Source organism: Branchiostoma floridae, chromosome 8, assembly GCF_000003815.2.
Source record: "Branchiostoma floridae strain S238N-H82 chromosome 8, Bfl_VNyyK, whole genome shotgun sequence".
Taxonomy (NCBI): domain Eukaryota; kingdom Metazoa; phylum Chordata; class Leptocardii; order Amphioxiformes; family Branchiostomatidae; genus Branchiostoma; species Branchiostoma floridae.
Window position 1 is genome coordinate 17,496,870 of NC_049986.1, and position 17,606 is coordinate 17,514,475.

At 42.2% G+C, this 17,606-nt stretch overlaps 1 protein-coding gene across 2 annotated transcripts; it reads left to right on the plus strand.

Annotated features, from left to right (window-relative positions):
- The first annotated feature begins 274 nt into the window (after positions 1–274).
- On the plus strand, positions 275–15,524 carry LOC118420661 (cytochrome P450 4F4-like). Of its 2 annotated transcripts, none has more exons than XM_035827544.1 (14): positions 275–446; positions 1,741–1,928; positions 3,325–3,475; positions 3,908–3,952; positions 4,705–4,832; positions 6,209–6,327; positions 6,566–6,628; positions 6,821–6,947; positions 7,307–7,442; positions 9,520–9,649; positions 10,051–10,249; positions 10,679–10,761; positions 11,163–11,228; positions 14,717–15,524. In XM_035827544.1, the coding sequence occupies exons 2-14, from the start codon at positions 1,758–1,760 to the stop codon at positions 14,826–14,828; spliced, it is 1,530 nt and encodes a 509-aa protein (XP_035683437.1). In that variant the 5' UTR covers positions 275–446; positions 1,741–1,757; the 3' UTR covers positions 14,829–15,524. The 2 variants fall into 2 exon arrangements, with proteins under 2 accessions (XP_035683437.1, XP_035683438.1); XM_035827545.1 differs by having other exon boundaries at positions 294–450.
- Positions 15,525–17,606: the final 2,082 nt, after the last annotated feature.

Consider the following 17,606-nt stretch of genomic DNA (forward strand, 5'->3'; position numbering starts at 1 on the left):
ATCCACCACCCACACAAGCAGTCCGAGTTGCCACAAAGAAAGGATTGTCGCAACAAAAGGGTTTTTGTTGTGAGTTAGGAGGGCTATGAATAAGCTTTCCAATTGCGTGTACAAGACCATGTCATTGATTATTGTAGTGAGGTTTGCAGATATAGTTAATCGAAATCATTAGTATTAGATTTAGTGAGTGCCAAACGTTTTTGCCCGGTCAACGACCGGTAGACTCAACTTCGGCAGTCTTGTGTGCTCATGTCACATGACATGACCTCACCTGTTTACCCTCTCCTCACGCGATGGGGTCAAAGTTGAACGACCTATTGGGCGTATACCACTTACTGGGTATATAATCATGGACTTGTGTGCTGCTGTGTAGACTGGAATTTGAACGTTTTAAGACACAAGAAGCGGACGACATCTCTAAACCCCATCATCGAGATCAGGATCTTGTAAGTACGTGTGTTATAATATACTGTTAGATTTAGCTGGAACGCTGCTTTCCTTTTCTGTCTTTGATAGAGCAGAGGCCCAAGTCTCTGTGTTCAACTGGTTGCAAATACTCTCTTTGTGCTTTCGACAAAATTTATATGCCATTTTTTTCTTCTTTTCATTTTGTCGTGATCGTTAAAGAGCCTTGCTATGTTGAGTATTTTCACGATCCAGGAAAACATACAGCGTGTAATGCAAATGTTTTCGGGTCTCTCTGTGGCGAGGTTTGTTGACAGCACGTACATTTGTAACATGAGAGGACCAAGTGTAGATAAGCCCAGGGAATTAATAGGACGACGACAAAGTATGTGTTTGGTATATAGGCAAAATAGACTCAAAAACGGGCTCGATTATTAAACGTTATGTGTTTTATTGGTGACTCAAGAAACAAGATGACACAAGAAGCAATGAAACATTCTAAATGTTTATTGTTTGGAAGCGACTTTTAAGTTTTGAACAATTTAAGATGGGTTGGCCGGAAAGGGCCAGATGCGGCCGGACCGGTCTGGCAAGAATTGCCCTGACATTTAATACAGCCACAAAGGCCAGTTCCATTCGTGCGGAAAACTATTCCATTTCACGCATTTCAAAGCAACATGTTAGGGCGAAATGGTTTTTGTAGTAATCATCATAATCATATCTTACTTCTGAAAATTAAACAGGTTGTCACTGTATGTCATCATATGCAAATCTGTCCCGATAAGAGATAATATTCATTAGGTTAGAAAATGTATCCACTCTTCCTAGCTTCCAGTCATTGAGTAATTAACACAGAACGTAACATACATAATTACATTACGGCAACGTGCATAAGGTGGGGTCACACCTGCGTATACTAGTATATCTAAATCCGTATGAGGCGCGCATGGGAGTATATTTTGCCTCCACCAGGCCCCAGGGGTCGTTGGAAAAATAATAGAAATTGGATAAACGTAAACAGGTAACATGTCAGATGAATTAGCTGGGCCGCTAACCATACTTCTCAGACAGCTAACTCATCTGGCATGTTATGTATCTATATTTGTCCAATTTGTACTATTTTTTCCACGACCCGCGGAGCCTGGTAGAGACTAAGAGCTTCACACACACCTCAAACGGACTTGAATATATACGCATGTGTGACCCCACCTATGCTATACAAAAATTATCATGACATACAACTACAGAACAGCAGCTAATTTAAGAACTACAAAAGTTTCATTTCAAGCAGATCAGGGCCATGGAACTTGAATTCATGATTTTCTTGCCATACAGAGCAACAGTTTGACACCATGAAGACCGGAGTCAGCCTGTGGGACGTTGCTGTCGGCTTGTCGGTGCCCGTCGGGGTCTACCTGCTGTTTGTAGTCGCCAATTTCCTCAGGAAGTACTTCCGTGACATCCGTACCGCACTGCAGTTTCCCTGCCCCCCCTTCCACTGGCTGTATGGCAACTTTCATCTGGTAGGTCGTCCATGGAGACAATACACCCAGGGTTGTAGCCAGTGCCCGTCCTTCTGTCCTTTGAAGGAATTTTGCAGCTGGGGACAGAAAAAAATTTTGCCCATTCCATCCTCTGTGATGGACAAAAATCTATATGTAAAGTCAGTAAAGATATAAAAAAAAATGTCTTCTTGATGAACAGCTTAGTCTACCAGCAACATCTACCCCTGAAAATGCAGGAAATAGGGTTTCAGAGGGTCTAGATTTCAAGATTTTTTAGTATGCCCCTGGATCCCCGTAAGAACGTTATGCCTTCGGCTCGACGTCTCGTTCCTTCGGATTCAAAATCGAGGGGACGGGAAATGATTTCAGGCTGGCTACAACCCTGGATGCACCTTTCTCACGCATCGGCCATGATAGATAAAAAATGAGGTCAATGAGGCAAACAGACATAACGTATTTCTAAAATCAGCTCTCAATTAGGTTTCCCCTAAAGCACACAAATTTTCACAATATAAGATCAAATAATGAATATTATAACCTAAGTGTTATGCACCAAAAGATGTAGCAATTTAGAGTAGCGTAGACTGATCTCACAGTCTCTTAAGAGATGCAAAATAAAAACAAAATAATGCGAATATTTGATGGACATTCTCTTATTGGCCAATTTCCTAAATGCCATGCTATCATAGCTGGTTGAACTACTAATTCTGATGCATGGACCGTCTTTTATTTGCCACATTGATCAATCATGCATGGCAGCCACGTGAGAAAGGTGTATTAAGTGGTTCACGGTCACACATGCAGTGTGATGTGAAGTAGTAAACCCCTTCCTTAGACAAAACACATCCGGTTATGGTGTGACTCATGGTCTAGACTGTTTACAAGCCTTCACATGTGCAGTTTAAACCATGAATTGTTTTCGAAAATAATTTCATCAGGTTGGTAGAATATAGGATATAGGAGAATTCTTGTCAGAAGCTCTGAGGAAGGTGTCTGATAGACACCGAAACGTTAAGCAAGTTTAATTTTGGTTGTGTACAAGAATTCTCCTATATCCCATGAATTGTTTTATTGATGGCAATCATGATGATTGTATTTGTTATGTTGATATGTTTATATATCTCATCCAATGTAAAGAAAATTGCTCCCTCAATATGTATGAATTTTCAATTTGGGATGATCTGACCCTCATATCCATTCAAATCTAGTGCAGCATCCCCAGATCTGATGTCCATGTTTGAACCTTACGTGCATTATTTGGGGTATCATATGTTTGTCAGAAGCAATGTAAGTAATGACAAAATTATCACTGTGCATACCTGTCATTGCAAATATCATAAACCCATATGCGTGTTATTAATCATCTTGTTGATGTCCAGAAGTTGAGGTAAGATGTGTATCACACATTTCCCAGGTTGGTGACCAGTTTGGTGACAAGTACCTGTCGATGATCCGTGACACAGTGGAGAAGAACCCCCGTAGTCACGTTCTCTGGATGCCTGGCTTCTTCCCCATGATCAATCTGACTCATCCAGTCCCTGTCAAGCAGCTTCTGAAGGCTCAAAGTAGGTCATCTTAAAGCAGGTCCTACAGTAGCATAAGATGGAGTCCAAAGATGCCAGAGGAGTGAAGCCGACCTAGGAGTGGCTGATGACTCCCTATGGCCAGCTGTACTCCTTAGCCAGCTTTTAAACTATCTTATGCCACTGGTAAACTAAAACTGGTAAATCACAAAGTAGTTATTCCTTATAATGCAGTGTTAGACATTTGACCTATCCTCCTGGGCGTGTAAAGCAGTGATTGGGCAAGTGGAACAGTCCTCCTGTACTTGCCCGATCAGGCCTGTGTAAATTTTTGGTCATCTTTAACGTTGTATACTCAGATCATTGAGCTCATTGTACAGCATATTGTACAGAATATAGAATTCCTTTAGTGACAACTTATCATTTACATATTCTTGATTATGTATTGATCGACTCTCACATCCATTGTTTCAGCCAAGAAGTCCGAAATTGACTATGAACCGATCAAGCCATGGCTGGGTAAGAAACACATCTTTTTTTTTCTTTAATTTCTGGAACATTCTTGTCAGTAAACATTATTACCTTTGCCGAGAAGGTTATGTGTTGGTTAGTGTTTGTATGTATGTATGTAGAAGACCAGCATAACTCGAGAACATTTGGAAGGATTGTATTGATATTTGGTATATGGGTAGGTCTTGAAACGGTTAGATTGTGGGCCCCTAGCGGCCTGTTCAGGTACTGCAGCGGAACTTCTGGCTTTGATATTTGAGTTCTGAACATGCTGCGGCTATGATTTTTGAGTGGTAGACAGGTCTTGATGCCGAGAGTAAGTGGTATAGGTTTGGACCCCGTAGTGGCTTGTATTAGAAGTATTTTCTTCTTTTTTTATAATCATTCTTTTTAATTGGTTTTCAAAGACACATAATATTACAAAACGAAGTCATGGCAAACATACAAAATAATGGCACACATGAGAAACAACAAAACTGAAACATAAAATCCGGAACAAAAGACTATGCTCACAAAAAGTGGTAAAACACACCTTTTTACATGTGCCGTCAAAACCACTGCATAAAGAGTCCTGCCCATTAGTGTCTCCCTTTTGACTGTTGACCATTTTCATACATGAAGCTGTAGAAGACCTTAGAAAAGTCAAATATTTTTGTTGTGTCGATGATAAATATTACTAAAAGTCTTGGAACAACCTTTACTAACTATTCTTTCCGGATCTGGAAATGAAGTTTTGTTGTTGTTGTTGTTGCTGTTGCCAGGTAACGGCCTGGTCATGAGTGAGGGTGCCATATGGAAGGTGCACCGCCGCCTCCTTACCCCTGCGTTTCATTTCGACATTCTCAAACAGTACGTCAGTGTCTACAATACAGCGGCTGGAGAGATGATCGTAAGTAACGTGTTAGCAAGAATGGCTCTAGCAAGGCCTGTACAAGACCATGTCATAATGGTATAATCCTATGTGAATTCCGATCATGACATTGTATATACATGTATCTACATGTATCTATCTTAATATAATGTTATGATGTTTTGTGTACACAGACACACCTTCACAGACATACACAAAACATTTTTAGGTCTCTGTGGCTTTTTTAAAGTAATCTTTGGGTTCCCAGCAGAATTACACAAATTGATGTTAACAGGGGCCGCCCTAAGATGCCCCCTGCCCTAAGATGCCCGGATTTTTTGCTGATCTTATTATGCATAAGTACGCCGTGTTTGTTGCCACTGACTATGTTGGTTAGAAAGGTAAAAAAACCAAGTCCAAACAAACAGCTTTTTTTTCTATTAAAAAAATATTTACACATATTCACTTCCCTTTTTTTTAAGACAGAATTTTCACAATAATGTTGGTAGCGCCGAATCACTGTGGTCACCTGTTACTAAGTACTGGTGGCTCGTGTCCATAAATAAACAACCAGTACAAAACAGCCACACAACTGTCATACACATAAGAAATAAAGCTTCACAAAACACTACAAATATTGGTCTTCAAATGTTTATTGAGTAGAAGACCGGCCATAGAAAAAAACAACATAAGCATCACCACTGTTGTTTTCCCCAGGGAGTGTGGCCCCGCAGGTGGCAGACGAGCGAACGCCCCAAAGATTTGTTACTCTAACAAATGATTCGTACCGTCTATAAAAATGAAACTTCACAGAGTGATGTCGAATATGTTTCCCAATACGTACACAGAGTTTTTTGTGATTTTGGCGGCGGCGTTTTTCGTAATGATTTGTTAGCCGGGCCTCCGCATTCAGTGCATTTCGCCCATTTCCGATGAAAACACAACCTGGATTGTGAAAGATTTAGCCCTCCTCGTGGGAGACAAGAAGCACACACAATCACAATTCTACTGTCAAAAGAAAACTAATATATCATAAAATTAGAATTTTTATTTTGGTTTGTCTAAATTGGTCACCAGCTTCCGAAGAGAGCAAATTCCAAAAGCGGGGCAAGTTAGGGCGCATTGTCTAACGCAGCTCAAAATCGGAATTTGTATTCACGATAACGTGCTCGGTGTTTTCCAGTTGTAATGCGAAGGGTGAAGGGTTCATGAACAGTATGGATGTCTTCCTTATTCAAGTATGGTCTCTAGATGAATGTGATAAAAATTCATTGATCAAAACTTGACCACTCTTGGCAACTAGTGATGGAGCGCCGTGAGTTTGAGCGCGTAAAAAAGCGGGCATCTTAGGGCGGCCCCCGTTACATGTATAGAATAAGAAAACTAAATACTTCTCACCTATCACTTGTGTGTAGGAGAAGCTTTCGGAGTACGGTGGGAAAGAGGAAAGTTTTGAGGTGTTTCAGCAGGCAAGCCTCACTACCATGGAGGTGATTCTACAGTGTGCCTTCTCTGGGGGTGGGATGACAGAACAGTAAGTATTATCCTATTTTAAAGATTGTATGAAACTAAAGCACAACAATCTTATTATATTTGACAGCAAAGATAGAGTAGTTCAACTAACATACACATATTTTTTGCCATAAAATCTTATAAAAAGCAGAAGCCAATGCAATATTCCACTGGTGTGTAACGTTAGAGCATTCAAGAGAGGAATAGATTACTGCATATCTGGTATTTGTCTGATCATTTGTGTCTCTTCCTCTACACAGGACCAAGAATGAGTATCTAGGCGCAGTCCAGAAGATCGGGGACTTAGTCACTGAGGCCTACTTGTGAGTGAAACTTTTGCTTTGTCACTTTAGCTAGCTGTATCTCTCTCTCTCATACATACATACTTTTTGGAGTATAATATGATATGCATATTACTAGAGAGATGTATCCATTTTGTTCCATAGCACACCAGCATAACTTATTTAGGATTGTGTATCAGCTTGCTCAGACTTTTTTGTGGCCCATCTTTGCAGCAACACAGTGTATACAATGTTTCCATCCATCTACCGCATGTCCCCGGGGGGACGCGAGTTCCTTCGCCTGTGTGACTTCGTTCATGACGTTGCATATTCCATCATCAAGAAAAGGAGGGAAGAACTGGTAAGTTCACAGACAACTGTTGTACAGAATTTATCCTCAGACTTTTCATGTTCATACTGATATTAGTTAAGCTACGTACCAAGCCCTATATATCCGGCATACAGATATAATATATGCCGTACCCAGACATAAACAGGATAGGGTATGCCTTCAAAGTAACAGCATTTAGGGGCATCTGCCTTGTTCAAGGGTTTCTTTTCAGTGGTCAGCAGTCAAACTCTTGCACTGGGAGCATTTTATTGGGCTAAAACTCTGGTAGCTTAAGGCCTAAAACATTATTTTTTATTTATTAGTAAATTCCAAGAACCAACAAATCTTGGTGTAGCCTAAAAATGCATTTCGTGCTCAAATTTCTGCAGGAGCGCGACCCTGAGATCCTAGCGGAGAAGAAGAGGCTGGATTTTATCGACATCTTGCTGACGGCTCGAGACGAGGACGGAAGGGGTCTGACTGATCAGGAGATCAGGGAACAGGTGGACACCTTCCTGTTCGCAGGTAACCTTTGTGATGTTCATTCAGGGCTCTAGCCAGCGTCCGTTTTTCCGTCAATTGACGGAAATTTGCTGCTTCTGACGGAAAAATTTTAAAACCAATCCGTCAACCTTGACGAACAAAAATCCTTGGTGGAAGCTACAGGCGGCTTGGGGACACCGTCCACGGCCGTAAAAGTCACACACTGTTTGTTTTGCTATTAATATGATTGTTGACAATGTGTGTCGGCACCCTTTCGCATTCGATAATCTCATTAAAACCCGTTTTTCAAGGTTTCAGTTCAGTCCTTCTAATTAATTTTCGCGACGATTGTAATTGGCTGACGGAAAAAAATTTCCAGCTGGCTAAAGCCCTGAAAGAACACATTTGTGATACACAATCATACAAATGTTTGCAGGTAAAGGCCCCCTCTCACTTGACGTGCGGCACGCTTGCGGCATTGCTGCGTTCGTTCACTGCGGCACTGTTTTGTTATTTTCTTCGATTTTTTATGATTCAGATATTGCGCAATACGTAAAAGTATAACATAAAAGACGACGAAATATACAACAAGTAAGAAAATTCGTTCTTTATCTCTGAAATTCGTTGAGCATCTTCCGAACGCAGCAATGCCGCAAGCGTGCCGCACGTCAAGTGAGAGGGGGCCTTAAGCTGTGTGATACACAAGCATACAAATGTTTGCAGGTAAGCTGTGTGATACACAAGCATACAAATGTTTGCAGGTAAGCTGTGTGATACACAATCATACAAATGTTTGCAGGTAACCTGTATGATACACAATCATACAAATGTTTGCAGGTAAGCTGTGTGATACACAAGCATACAAATGTTTGCACGTATCCTGTGTGATATACAATCATACAAATGTTTGCATGTAATTACCTAGTATGTGATGGGACTGATGATGTTGATGACCTATGTGATGTTAAATTCTACAAAATAAATGATGTGCATGAATGGCATTGATTTTAGTCAAGCCTTTAACGGCAGCCTGATTAAGCCTTTAACGGCAGATTATTATCTGACTGAGCTGTGAGCAGAGCAATTTGGACTAATGCTTTTGACCGTTGACACCTTATAGGTACATATTCGTTACACAGTGGAGCATAATCATTGAAAATGAGATTTTGGTGAGATTTTGTTATAAGTCAAAGATTTTTGGAGACAATCTTGAGATCTTTTGAGACAATCTTGAGATTTTTCATAACAATCTTAAGATCTTAAAGAAAGTTTCAAGATTCTTTGAAATGATCTGAAGATTTTTTCCAGACATCTCAAGACATGGGACTTTCTCAAGGCAACTTTGAAAATACATTTTGTATCTTCAGATTTTGCAAAGCATCTTGAAATTTTCTTAAACATTTTAAGATTGAGTCAAAACATCTGAAGATCAAGTCAAAGCACCTCAAGATTGTAACACAAAATCTGAAGATCTTTGATATAAATCTCAAGATGTTTTGATTGTCAACAAAGTGTGAAGACCCCCAATCTGTTGAGTACCAGAGTACCACAAAATATCAGATATGTGATTTTAAGCTGTAAAAGGCTACAAGCATTAGTCTAAATTGCTCTGCTCAGTCCAATAATACTGGCTGGTTCACTCCACATTCTGGGGGAAGGGAGGGGACACCACCTACGTTCCCTCTGGCCCAGGTATATCATACCTCCAGACTCATCCTCGGACCCTCATCCTTACAAAATGTACCCCCTATATCCCCAGGACACGACACTACCTCCAGTACCCTGTGCTGGACCCTGTACTCTCTGGCCCAAGTATTTCAGACGTCAAGACTCATCCTCTAACCCTCACCCTTACAAAATCCATCCACAGGACATGACACCACCTCTAGCTCCCTGTGCTGGACCCTGTACTCCCTAGCCAAGGTACATTGTATTTCAGATCTCTAGACTCACCCTCTGAGCCTGACACCCTTACAAAATGTACCCTCTATACCCCCAGGACACGACACCACCTCCAGTACCCTGTGCTGGGCCCTGTTCCCTCTGGCCCAGGTATATCAGACCTCGAGACTCATCCTCTGACCCTCAGCCTTACAAAATGTACCCTCTATATCCCCAGGACATGACACCACCTCCAGTACCCTGTGCTGGACCCTGTACTCCCTGGCACAACATCCTCAGCACCAGGAGAAGGTACAGCAGGAGGTGGAGGAACTTCTGTCTGGAAGGGACGACGACACCATCAAATGGTACGTAGATTCCACAGAAAATATTCGAAACATTGCAGTCTTTGGCTTTTTAGAACAAAACTCACTATCAATGTTAACAGAAGGAGCCATTCTCCCTTGCAGTATGTACTTATTCCCTCTGCTCTGGCATATCTTTAGCTCCTTTTGATTGGCCAATGCCTGCATGTCCCTTACTTTCTCGTGTGTATCGCTTCTTCTGATTGGTCAGAATGAATCGACACCTGCACCGGTGTCGATTCATTCTCACCAATCAGAAGGGGGATACACACCGGCCTGGCCGGAATCTATGTGTAAACTAACGTAGAACAGGGCCTTCTGATTGGTCCGCTACGCCTGGCTATATGATAATGTCAGTTACATACCCTAATGTTCCAATACTAAAATCTACTGCATCATCACAGGGAGGACCTGAACAAGCTGACGTACCTGACCATGTGCGTGAAGGAATCCCTGCGGCTGCACGGTACTGTTCCCCTCATCTCCCGCACCACCACCGAGGACACCGTGATCGACGGAATCCCCATCCCGAAGGACACCTACGTGGGGATTAACATCTACGCACTGAACCACAACCCTGATGTCTGGGGACCCGATCATATGGTACACCTGTTATAGTCCCTTTTTTCTGTAAAGTTACATGTATTAAGGCCACACAAATTCATATCTTTGTCATGTCTTTGGCAAAATGACATTATGTATTGAAACAGAACAATATACCAATGTTGCGGTAGCGTTATTTTTCAGATCCAAGAACAGAGAATTGATTGGTGTTGCCTTATTAATGTCTGTCCTTGATTGAGGTTATGTGTTATAGCTATAGCTTATTTAATGGAAAAAATTACGAAAAAAGTTTTTACTTCTTGGAAAAAAGTTTGATCTGAAAAATCAATCAGTTTCTTCACTGGTCTCTATAGACAGGTTTGACTTAAGTTTCATATTTGTGGGGATTTCAGGAAATTACCTTAAAGTTTACAATGCCATTTTGACAGCATACATATAATTGCTTAACTTTTCAATGTTTTGCCACAGGAGTTTGACCCGAATCGTTTCCAACCTGACCGTATCAAGGAGATGGACTCTCATGCTTTCATGCCGTTCTCTGCAGGACCAAGGTATGTAAATTATTATAGATAAAATATGCAATATCATTGGTTTGGGCAGTTTAAAAGAAAAGAAGGATTTTTAGATCAACAGTCTGAGGGGAAATTCTGTGCACTCAATTTCAACTTTCAACGCTTCGACATAATCAATTTGCAAGTTTCGTTCTCTGCACTCTTGTCATGTTGTCCTATCAGAGATAGCCGACAACCAAGAAAATGAATTGATTTAGTGCAGACGATGACAACTCTGGGCTGAAGTATTTACGTCACATGTTGCTGTGAAAATTGGCGGAATGCAAATGAAATGCGTGGTGAAATCTCATGAATTGAGAACAATAACTGACGTTTGCAAGTTACCCTATAACATTTGATTATGTCCCCAGCAATAAGTAGAATTTGTCTTACTCCAACAGGAACTGCATTGGACAAGCCTTTGCCCTAAATGAGGAGAAGGTGCTTTTGGCTCGCCTTCTAAACAAGTAAGTGTGACCATGTCTTCTGCAAATTTGTTATAAAATGTATGCCGAAAATGAGTTCAACAGATGAATAAATAAGTCTGATCTTAACCTGATTGAGTGGAGGAAGTGACATTTTAAATGGAGATCTGTTTTCAAAATGACACATCATGGCTAATGACACGATATAAAAATCATCTCTCACTTTTTTACTCTGTGAAAATAGAGGTGTTGTTGTCGGTTTCTTCAGCTGTCTTGTTGTGTGTGCAAGACGGGAAGGCAGGAAAATTCAGAATTAGCAAGAAATTCGCACTTATAATGAATAAAACAAGAAATTAAAAGAAAAACTTACTCAAATTTATTTAAAGCTTTCCTACAGTACTTGGTGGCATCAAGTTCTACTCTAAGACAGTTATGCTAACGTCACATTTGCACAAAGGGGCCCGGCCGGGTAGGTTAGGGGCAGAATTGTTGCACTTTCGGGCGGGTCCCCGTGAGACCCCCGGCGGCTGCCGGGCTATTTTGGGGCTCGGGCGGGGCCCTGGTTGATTCTAAGTCAGACATAAAATCAACCGGGGTCCGGGCAGGAAAATACGCCGAATGAAAGCCGTCAACTAACCGTGAACACATCGGCAGGGTCCCCTACAGTACCTGCCCGGTACCCGCTCGGTACACCGACTGTACTCGACGGTACAGGCCCAACCTTCTTGCATTACAAACTATTGCATCCGTTGTGTCATCCCGGAACCCCGCTGATGGGGTCCCTCGGTCACCAAACAAGACAATTTGGCCATGGTCACATTTCCACATAGGGACCCTGCCGGGTAATTTACGGACTGTTTTTTTGCTCTTTCGGTCGGGGTCCTGCTAGTCTCCCAGCGGCTGCCGGTTATTTTTCGTCTCGGGCGGGGCCCCGATTAGTTTTAAGTCAGACTTAAAATGAACCGGGGTCCCGGCGGGGAAATTATTAAGGAAATATCATCAGTAAAACATCATCAGTAAAACATTCATTTTCTACTCTTCTCAATGTTGGGTCCCAGACGCATAAGGCACATAAAGGACTTAAAGTCGCAAGAATATGTTCTTGTATTTATAGCTTGCTCATCAGCGTATCATAGACCCAAAAACATGGTTCGGAGCCTAACCCAACATATTCTTCTCTGGCATTGCCGTTCCGCTTGTCTCTCCTCTTCCACTACCCATGTAGCAAGAACAAGGATGAAGCGGTGACGAGCCGTCGCCACGCAATCGGCATGTGCTCACCCTGTCAGTCGAAGTGCAGTGGCATTTTCCGCCTCTAGTAGTGTTAGTACTTCGTGGCACAGTTGCAAAAGTCAACGAAGACGAGCCAACCAATGCTTATATGCCCCCCCCCCCAAAAAAAAAACATGATGGTCCTGGTTCACGGGGCGTACGACAGGGACCATACAGTTATCTAAAAGGGGTGAATCGGCCGACCCACTGCCAGACCCCTACGGGGTACCCGTGGACATCCACAGGGCAGCTCACGGTTGCCTGCCGAACATCGAGCAATAAAGGATTAAAGCATACGACTATTGCACGGAAGCCGCCGGAATGACAAGTTTGACAAGTTTGACAAGTTTTATTGCAACATGTACGACATAGCAGCTGATAGCTGAAGTGCGTCGACATTCACATAATACAAACAGCTGTAGTAAAAAAAACGGGCACACTATTAAAAACTTTACATAATGTCCTACAAGCAATTCTTTACTAGAATATTGTAGGGTATTCGTCTTAAAATTTATAATAAGTATAAAATATCAAGTTGCCATACAAACGCTGTATCATTACTGAGTAATAAACATATCAGAAGCGGTTTCTAATGAGTAATTACTTATTCAGTAAGTATACCAGGTATGGTATCGGTGAGTTCTTATGTCTGTTAGTTCGGCAAAATGGAATGTCCAGTTTCTCAGAACTGCGAGTGGTACGTCCCATCGTTTGCTGTCTGGATGGGGGGAGCCAGTCCCGGAACTCTGATGACCGTAGTAACGACTCCGCGAATGTAGTGCAGATACTCATCCGTCGGTCTGCTAAGGTGTTGAGGTCAAGTGAGGAGAGTGCCGAAGCATAGTCAGTATATTGAGTTCCGAGGATAATCCTGCAAGCTCTCTTTTGAATTCTCTCAAGTTTTGCTGTTTGGACCTTGGTGAGTGACGAGTGCCACGCCGGTGCCGCATACTCAAGCGCGGGTCTCACATACGACGTGTATACTGACTTAAGGTCTGGGACAGACACACCAAAACGCTTGAGCCGGCGAATCATGTGCAATCTCCTGTTGGCTGACGTGAGCATGTTACCGACTTGAATGTCCCATTTCAAGTCATTTTGCACAGTCAGACCCAGCACTTTGACGTGTAGCACGCACTTCAGGGGTTGTTCACTGATCATCAGTGGTTGCGGAGGGGGGCGTGTCTTCATGAAGCACACACGGAGTACGAAACATTTCTTTGGATTCAATGCCATCTTGTGGTCGCTGACCCATGTGGTAAGGTTGTCCAAAGTAGGTTGCAGCGTACATGGCTGACGTACTAACCGGGTCTGTGCAATGTTCATGTCGTCGACAAACTTCCAACGGTTGGCGAGATCGCGTAGAGCACCATCAATTAATGCCATGAAAATAACAGGTCCAAGAAGAGTTCCTTGAGCTACTCCGCAGCTGAGGTAGAGCCAGTCCGAGGGTTCACCCTGGTACATCACTCTCTGACGTCTGTCGGTAATAAAGCTACAAATCCAAGGGATGACAGAGGGCCGAACACCAAGATCAAGGAAGGAACGAATAGCAATGGTATGGTCCACTTTGTCGAAAGCTTTGGACAGATCGGTGGTAACAAGGGTGCAGATGGACTTTGACACTGAAGTGGATTTGTATAGGAAGTCCACTAAACTGACCAGCGCGTGTGTTGTCGATCTGTGCTTCCTTCCACCAAACTGGCGGGGATCAAGCTTTGGAGAAATGTCTTGTAGTATCCAATTTGTCACAAAGCGTTCGCAGAGTTTAGACAATATTGGAGTAAGTGAAATAGGACGAAGTTCGTCGATGTTTGGAGGGCTGGACTTTGGAATGCCCACCGGAGCCCCCCTGGACCTCTAACGGGACGCGTGAAGAAAAAATGATTTGTGACTACGTGAGCCGATGTCTACCCGGCTTCAGAGCCCGGCCGGGGCCTACATCGGTTAGACACCGCGAGGACCCCCTATGTAATGTGACGTAGGCCTTAGTGGGAACAGTGAATTCCTGAACACCTCAATTCTGGGTACTAGTACTTGAAGACATTACTATTTCTCTATCTTTTCTGAGCTGGTATTAGATACCTAGTAGTCCACTACTAGCCACAATGATTGTTACAAATTTATCCCATACTATAACTCCTGTATTTGTTAGATAAGCCTTAAGTTAAGGAATAAAACTGTAGTTATGTAGATGCTATACTTTGTTCCTCGTATAATTGTTGTGCAATAAAAATTTATACATGTTGTTAATTCAGGTTCACCTTTGAACTTGACCCCACCCACCCTGTGGTGAAGGACTTCTCCACCGTTTTGAAGACCAAGGACGGAATGTGGATGAAGGTCAAGACCAGAGAGACAGTTGGCTAACTGTCCTCAATTATGATATGACAGCATAAGAAAAGCTAACTCGTTAAAACGTTCAGCTGTCCACATCTTTATTTGTATAGAGGGTATGACCACTCTTTGGCATAAAGCACCAGCTTTGCAGGCATGCAACAACTTTTTATATTACACTGAACAACTTGTCACACCTAAGCTGTTTAAAGCATAGTGATCAGGACGATTCTGTAGTGCTCAGTGGCAATGAGTTCCATGAATTCAACGAGTGACAGCTTGCTTTCCTATTAAAACACTTTGATATTATATGATAATTATTATATACAATTGGTTATGTTGTACTTAGAATATGAAAGAATGTTTGCCTCTTAATTTTAAAGCAAAGTATTTTGTACTATCATAGCAGAATTTACAGGACGGTGATCATGGAAACCTTTTTAATTAGACTGAAACTACATGTAGTTTGATATAATGCACAGTATTTGGTTTGTTCACAAGTTGCATGCTTACTATGAAATACACTTATAAGAATGTATATCTGAATATTGTACAAAGTGCAATGGATGACCTAAGAAATACATATTTAGATCTTGCACAATCTATTGATTAGTGAATCTAAATGCGTTGAGAACTTATTTGATTTTGAACTTTGAAACCTGCATTAAGTTTCTTACCAACCATAATTTTGATCAACGCCATTAAAGATTTACTAGCTTTGCACTTTTATGTTTGCTTTTGTTCGTACATACGTTTTACTGTACTTAAGAGGAAAGGTTCACCAACGCACAGTTCTCAAAAGTACTGGCTTGACCATACCAGCATTAGCCTGGAGTCCAGACCTAGCAGGGTAGTGACTTTTGGAAGCTGACCAAAGCAAACAAGGCTGGACTCTAGGCTATATATTGCCATATACCAACATTTCAACCGCCTTCACAGTTAAGGGATTGGAAAAATCATTTTGTCATTTTCGATGCCATCGTCTAGGCTTGAAATGTAGACATTTTCAATGGGTCACGTATAATGTTATCCGTTCTTATTTGATTGCCCCCATTGTCCAATCGGACCAATTCAGGGATTACCCTGTAGCTTATCTGGTAGTAGCCTCATAGTTAAGCTTCTGGTTTCGACTAGTTGTAAACTGGAAGACCCCGTCCGGTTCCATCCTTGGGTATAGGACGTCTTTCGGAAGGGACATAAAATGAGAGTCCGGTGTGGCATAGTTAGTCAATTCCAAACCGGGGCCCAGCCGGCAGCTTTTCGGGAACGAAAGTATGATATAAAAGACACCGAACTACACAAGACGAAAGAAGAATAGTCGTGACCTGTCATATATTTATTTTTCGTTTTCACAAACTGATAATCAGCCGGGCCCCGGTTTAGACATGTGACCTAAGCCGGAGAGGAGGTCCCCGAGCCCGTTAAAGGGGAGGTCTAGCAACCAAACATATACCCTGCTACTGAAACTGCAAGGGGGCTTGCTTGCTGCCCTGGGATCTACAGTGGTCTGCATGCATGGAACGGAACTCTCCCCCGTTCACGCCGTGCGGAAGGTCAAGTGGAAACAGTGGAGAGTGACCTCTCGGTCACGATCTTCAAGATGTCATTGTATCATTTTAGTCCCCGAAGTATTTATTCAAGACATCGACTATATTAAAACGACCGCCAGGTCTGTAAAACTATATTTGATTTGAGTCCAGCTCGATGATTTAGCCATGCGTTAAGAAGGATAAAAAGCAAAATGTAGACGAGTCCTCGACAAAAGAACACGTCCTTGTAAGTACTCATTTGCCATTGCTATGGCTTGGCGTGCGTCATAGTGACGTCAATACAGCCATACTTATTGTCGTTGGGAATTATAGATGGTAAATTTAGAGGGTAAAGAGTTGTTCGGCTCCTCTGTGTAACACATTTAACTGACATGGCTTTGATATTCTATCCATCTTCCGGAATCAACTTATGAAGATCATCTCTGTTGAAGACAAATTTTGAAGTAGGATTTTTGCTAGTAGGATTTTTTACCTAGACTTTGAAAAGAGAGGGAGAAAATTCAACAATAGTCAAAACTCTGTTAGACCGTGCAGCCATTTCAGTTGTCTCAACAAGGGATTAGCAAAAGTAGGTTAAGTCACTTTCAACGCCACCGTCGAAAAAACCCGACAGATCTTGAATGTTTGTTTGAAATTTGTTTATTCATGAGGAGCTCAAATCGGCCTGCAGGCCGCTTTTCATTGAGGTCATGAGGGAGGACGTAAGGGTCAGATAAAATATAACATAGATATACATGCAGAATTCATGGAGTCCTAATAAGTCTTTAGACATATACCACTACATGTACATGGCACAAAACATTAGTAGAGTGAAAGCTCAGTGTTCATAGTCCGTGTCTGTTCGTTTTAGTCATTTCAAGAGTCTCTGAGCAGGTCGGAATTGGAGACACACGTGTCTGGCGGTAGGTTGTTCCAGACATTCGGTCCACGGTATAGGCATCAATCTGAAGGTCTCTCGTTTAGGTCGATGTATGTTTTTTCCCTTTTGCCCAGTGATCTTTCGGGAAGTGAGCTACACCACCTAGTCGACCTCAAAGTGTTCGGTCAAGTTGAATGTCATATTGAACTGTTCAATATTACATTCTGGTATCGTGTGGCGCAATCAGTAAGGTGTTTAGCCCAAACTCCGACTTCAAAACCGCTGATATTCCCGATACTCCGGCCTTGGTCTGGTATAGGCACTTATGACTTAACACGCCTTTCCTCACTTCACCTGGGTGCAAATGAGTACCTAGCTTCGGTTAGGGACGTCCCTCGGATA

Coding starts and splice junctions, on each gene's coding strand:
- LOC118420661 (XM_035827544.1), top strand. CDS start 1,758: ATGAAGACCGGAGTCAGCCTGTGGGACGTTGCTGTCGGCTTGTCGGTG. Junction 3,953..4,704: donor ACCGATCAAGCCATGGCTGG/GTAAGAAACACA, acceptor TGCTGTTGCCAG/GTAACGGCCTGGTCATGAGT. Junction 6,629..6,820: donor TTAGTCACTGAGGCCTACTT/GTGAGTGAAACT, acceptor CCATCTTTGCAG/CAACACAGTGTATACAATGT.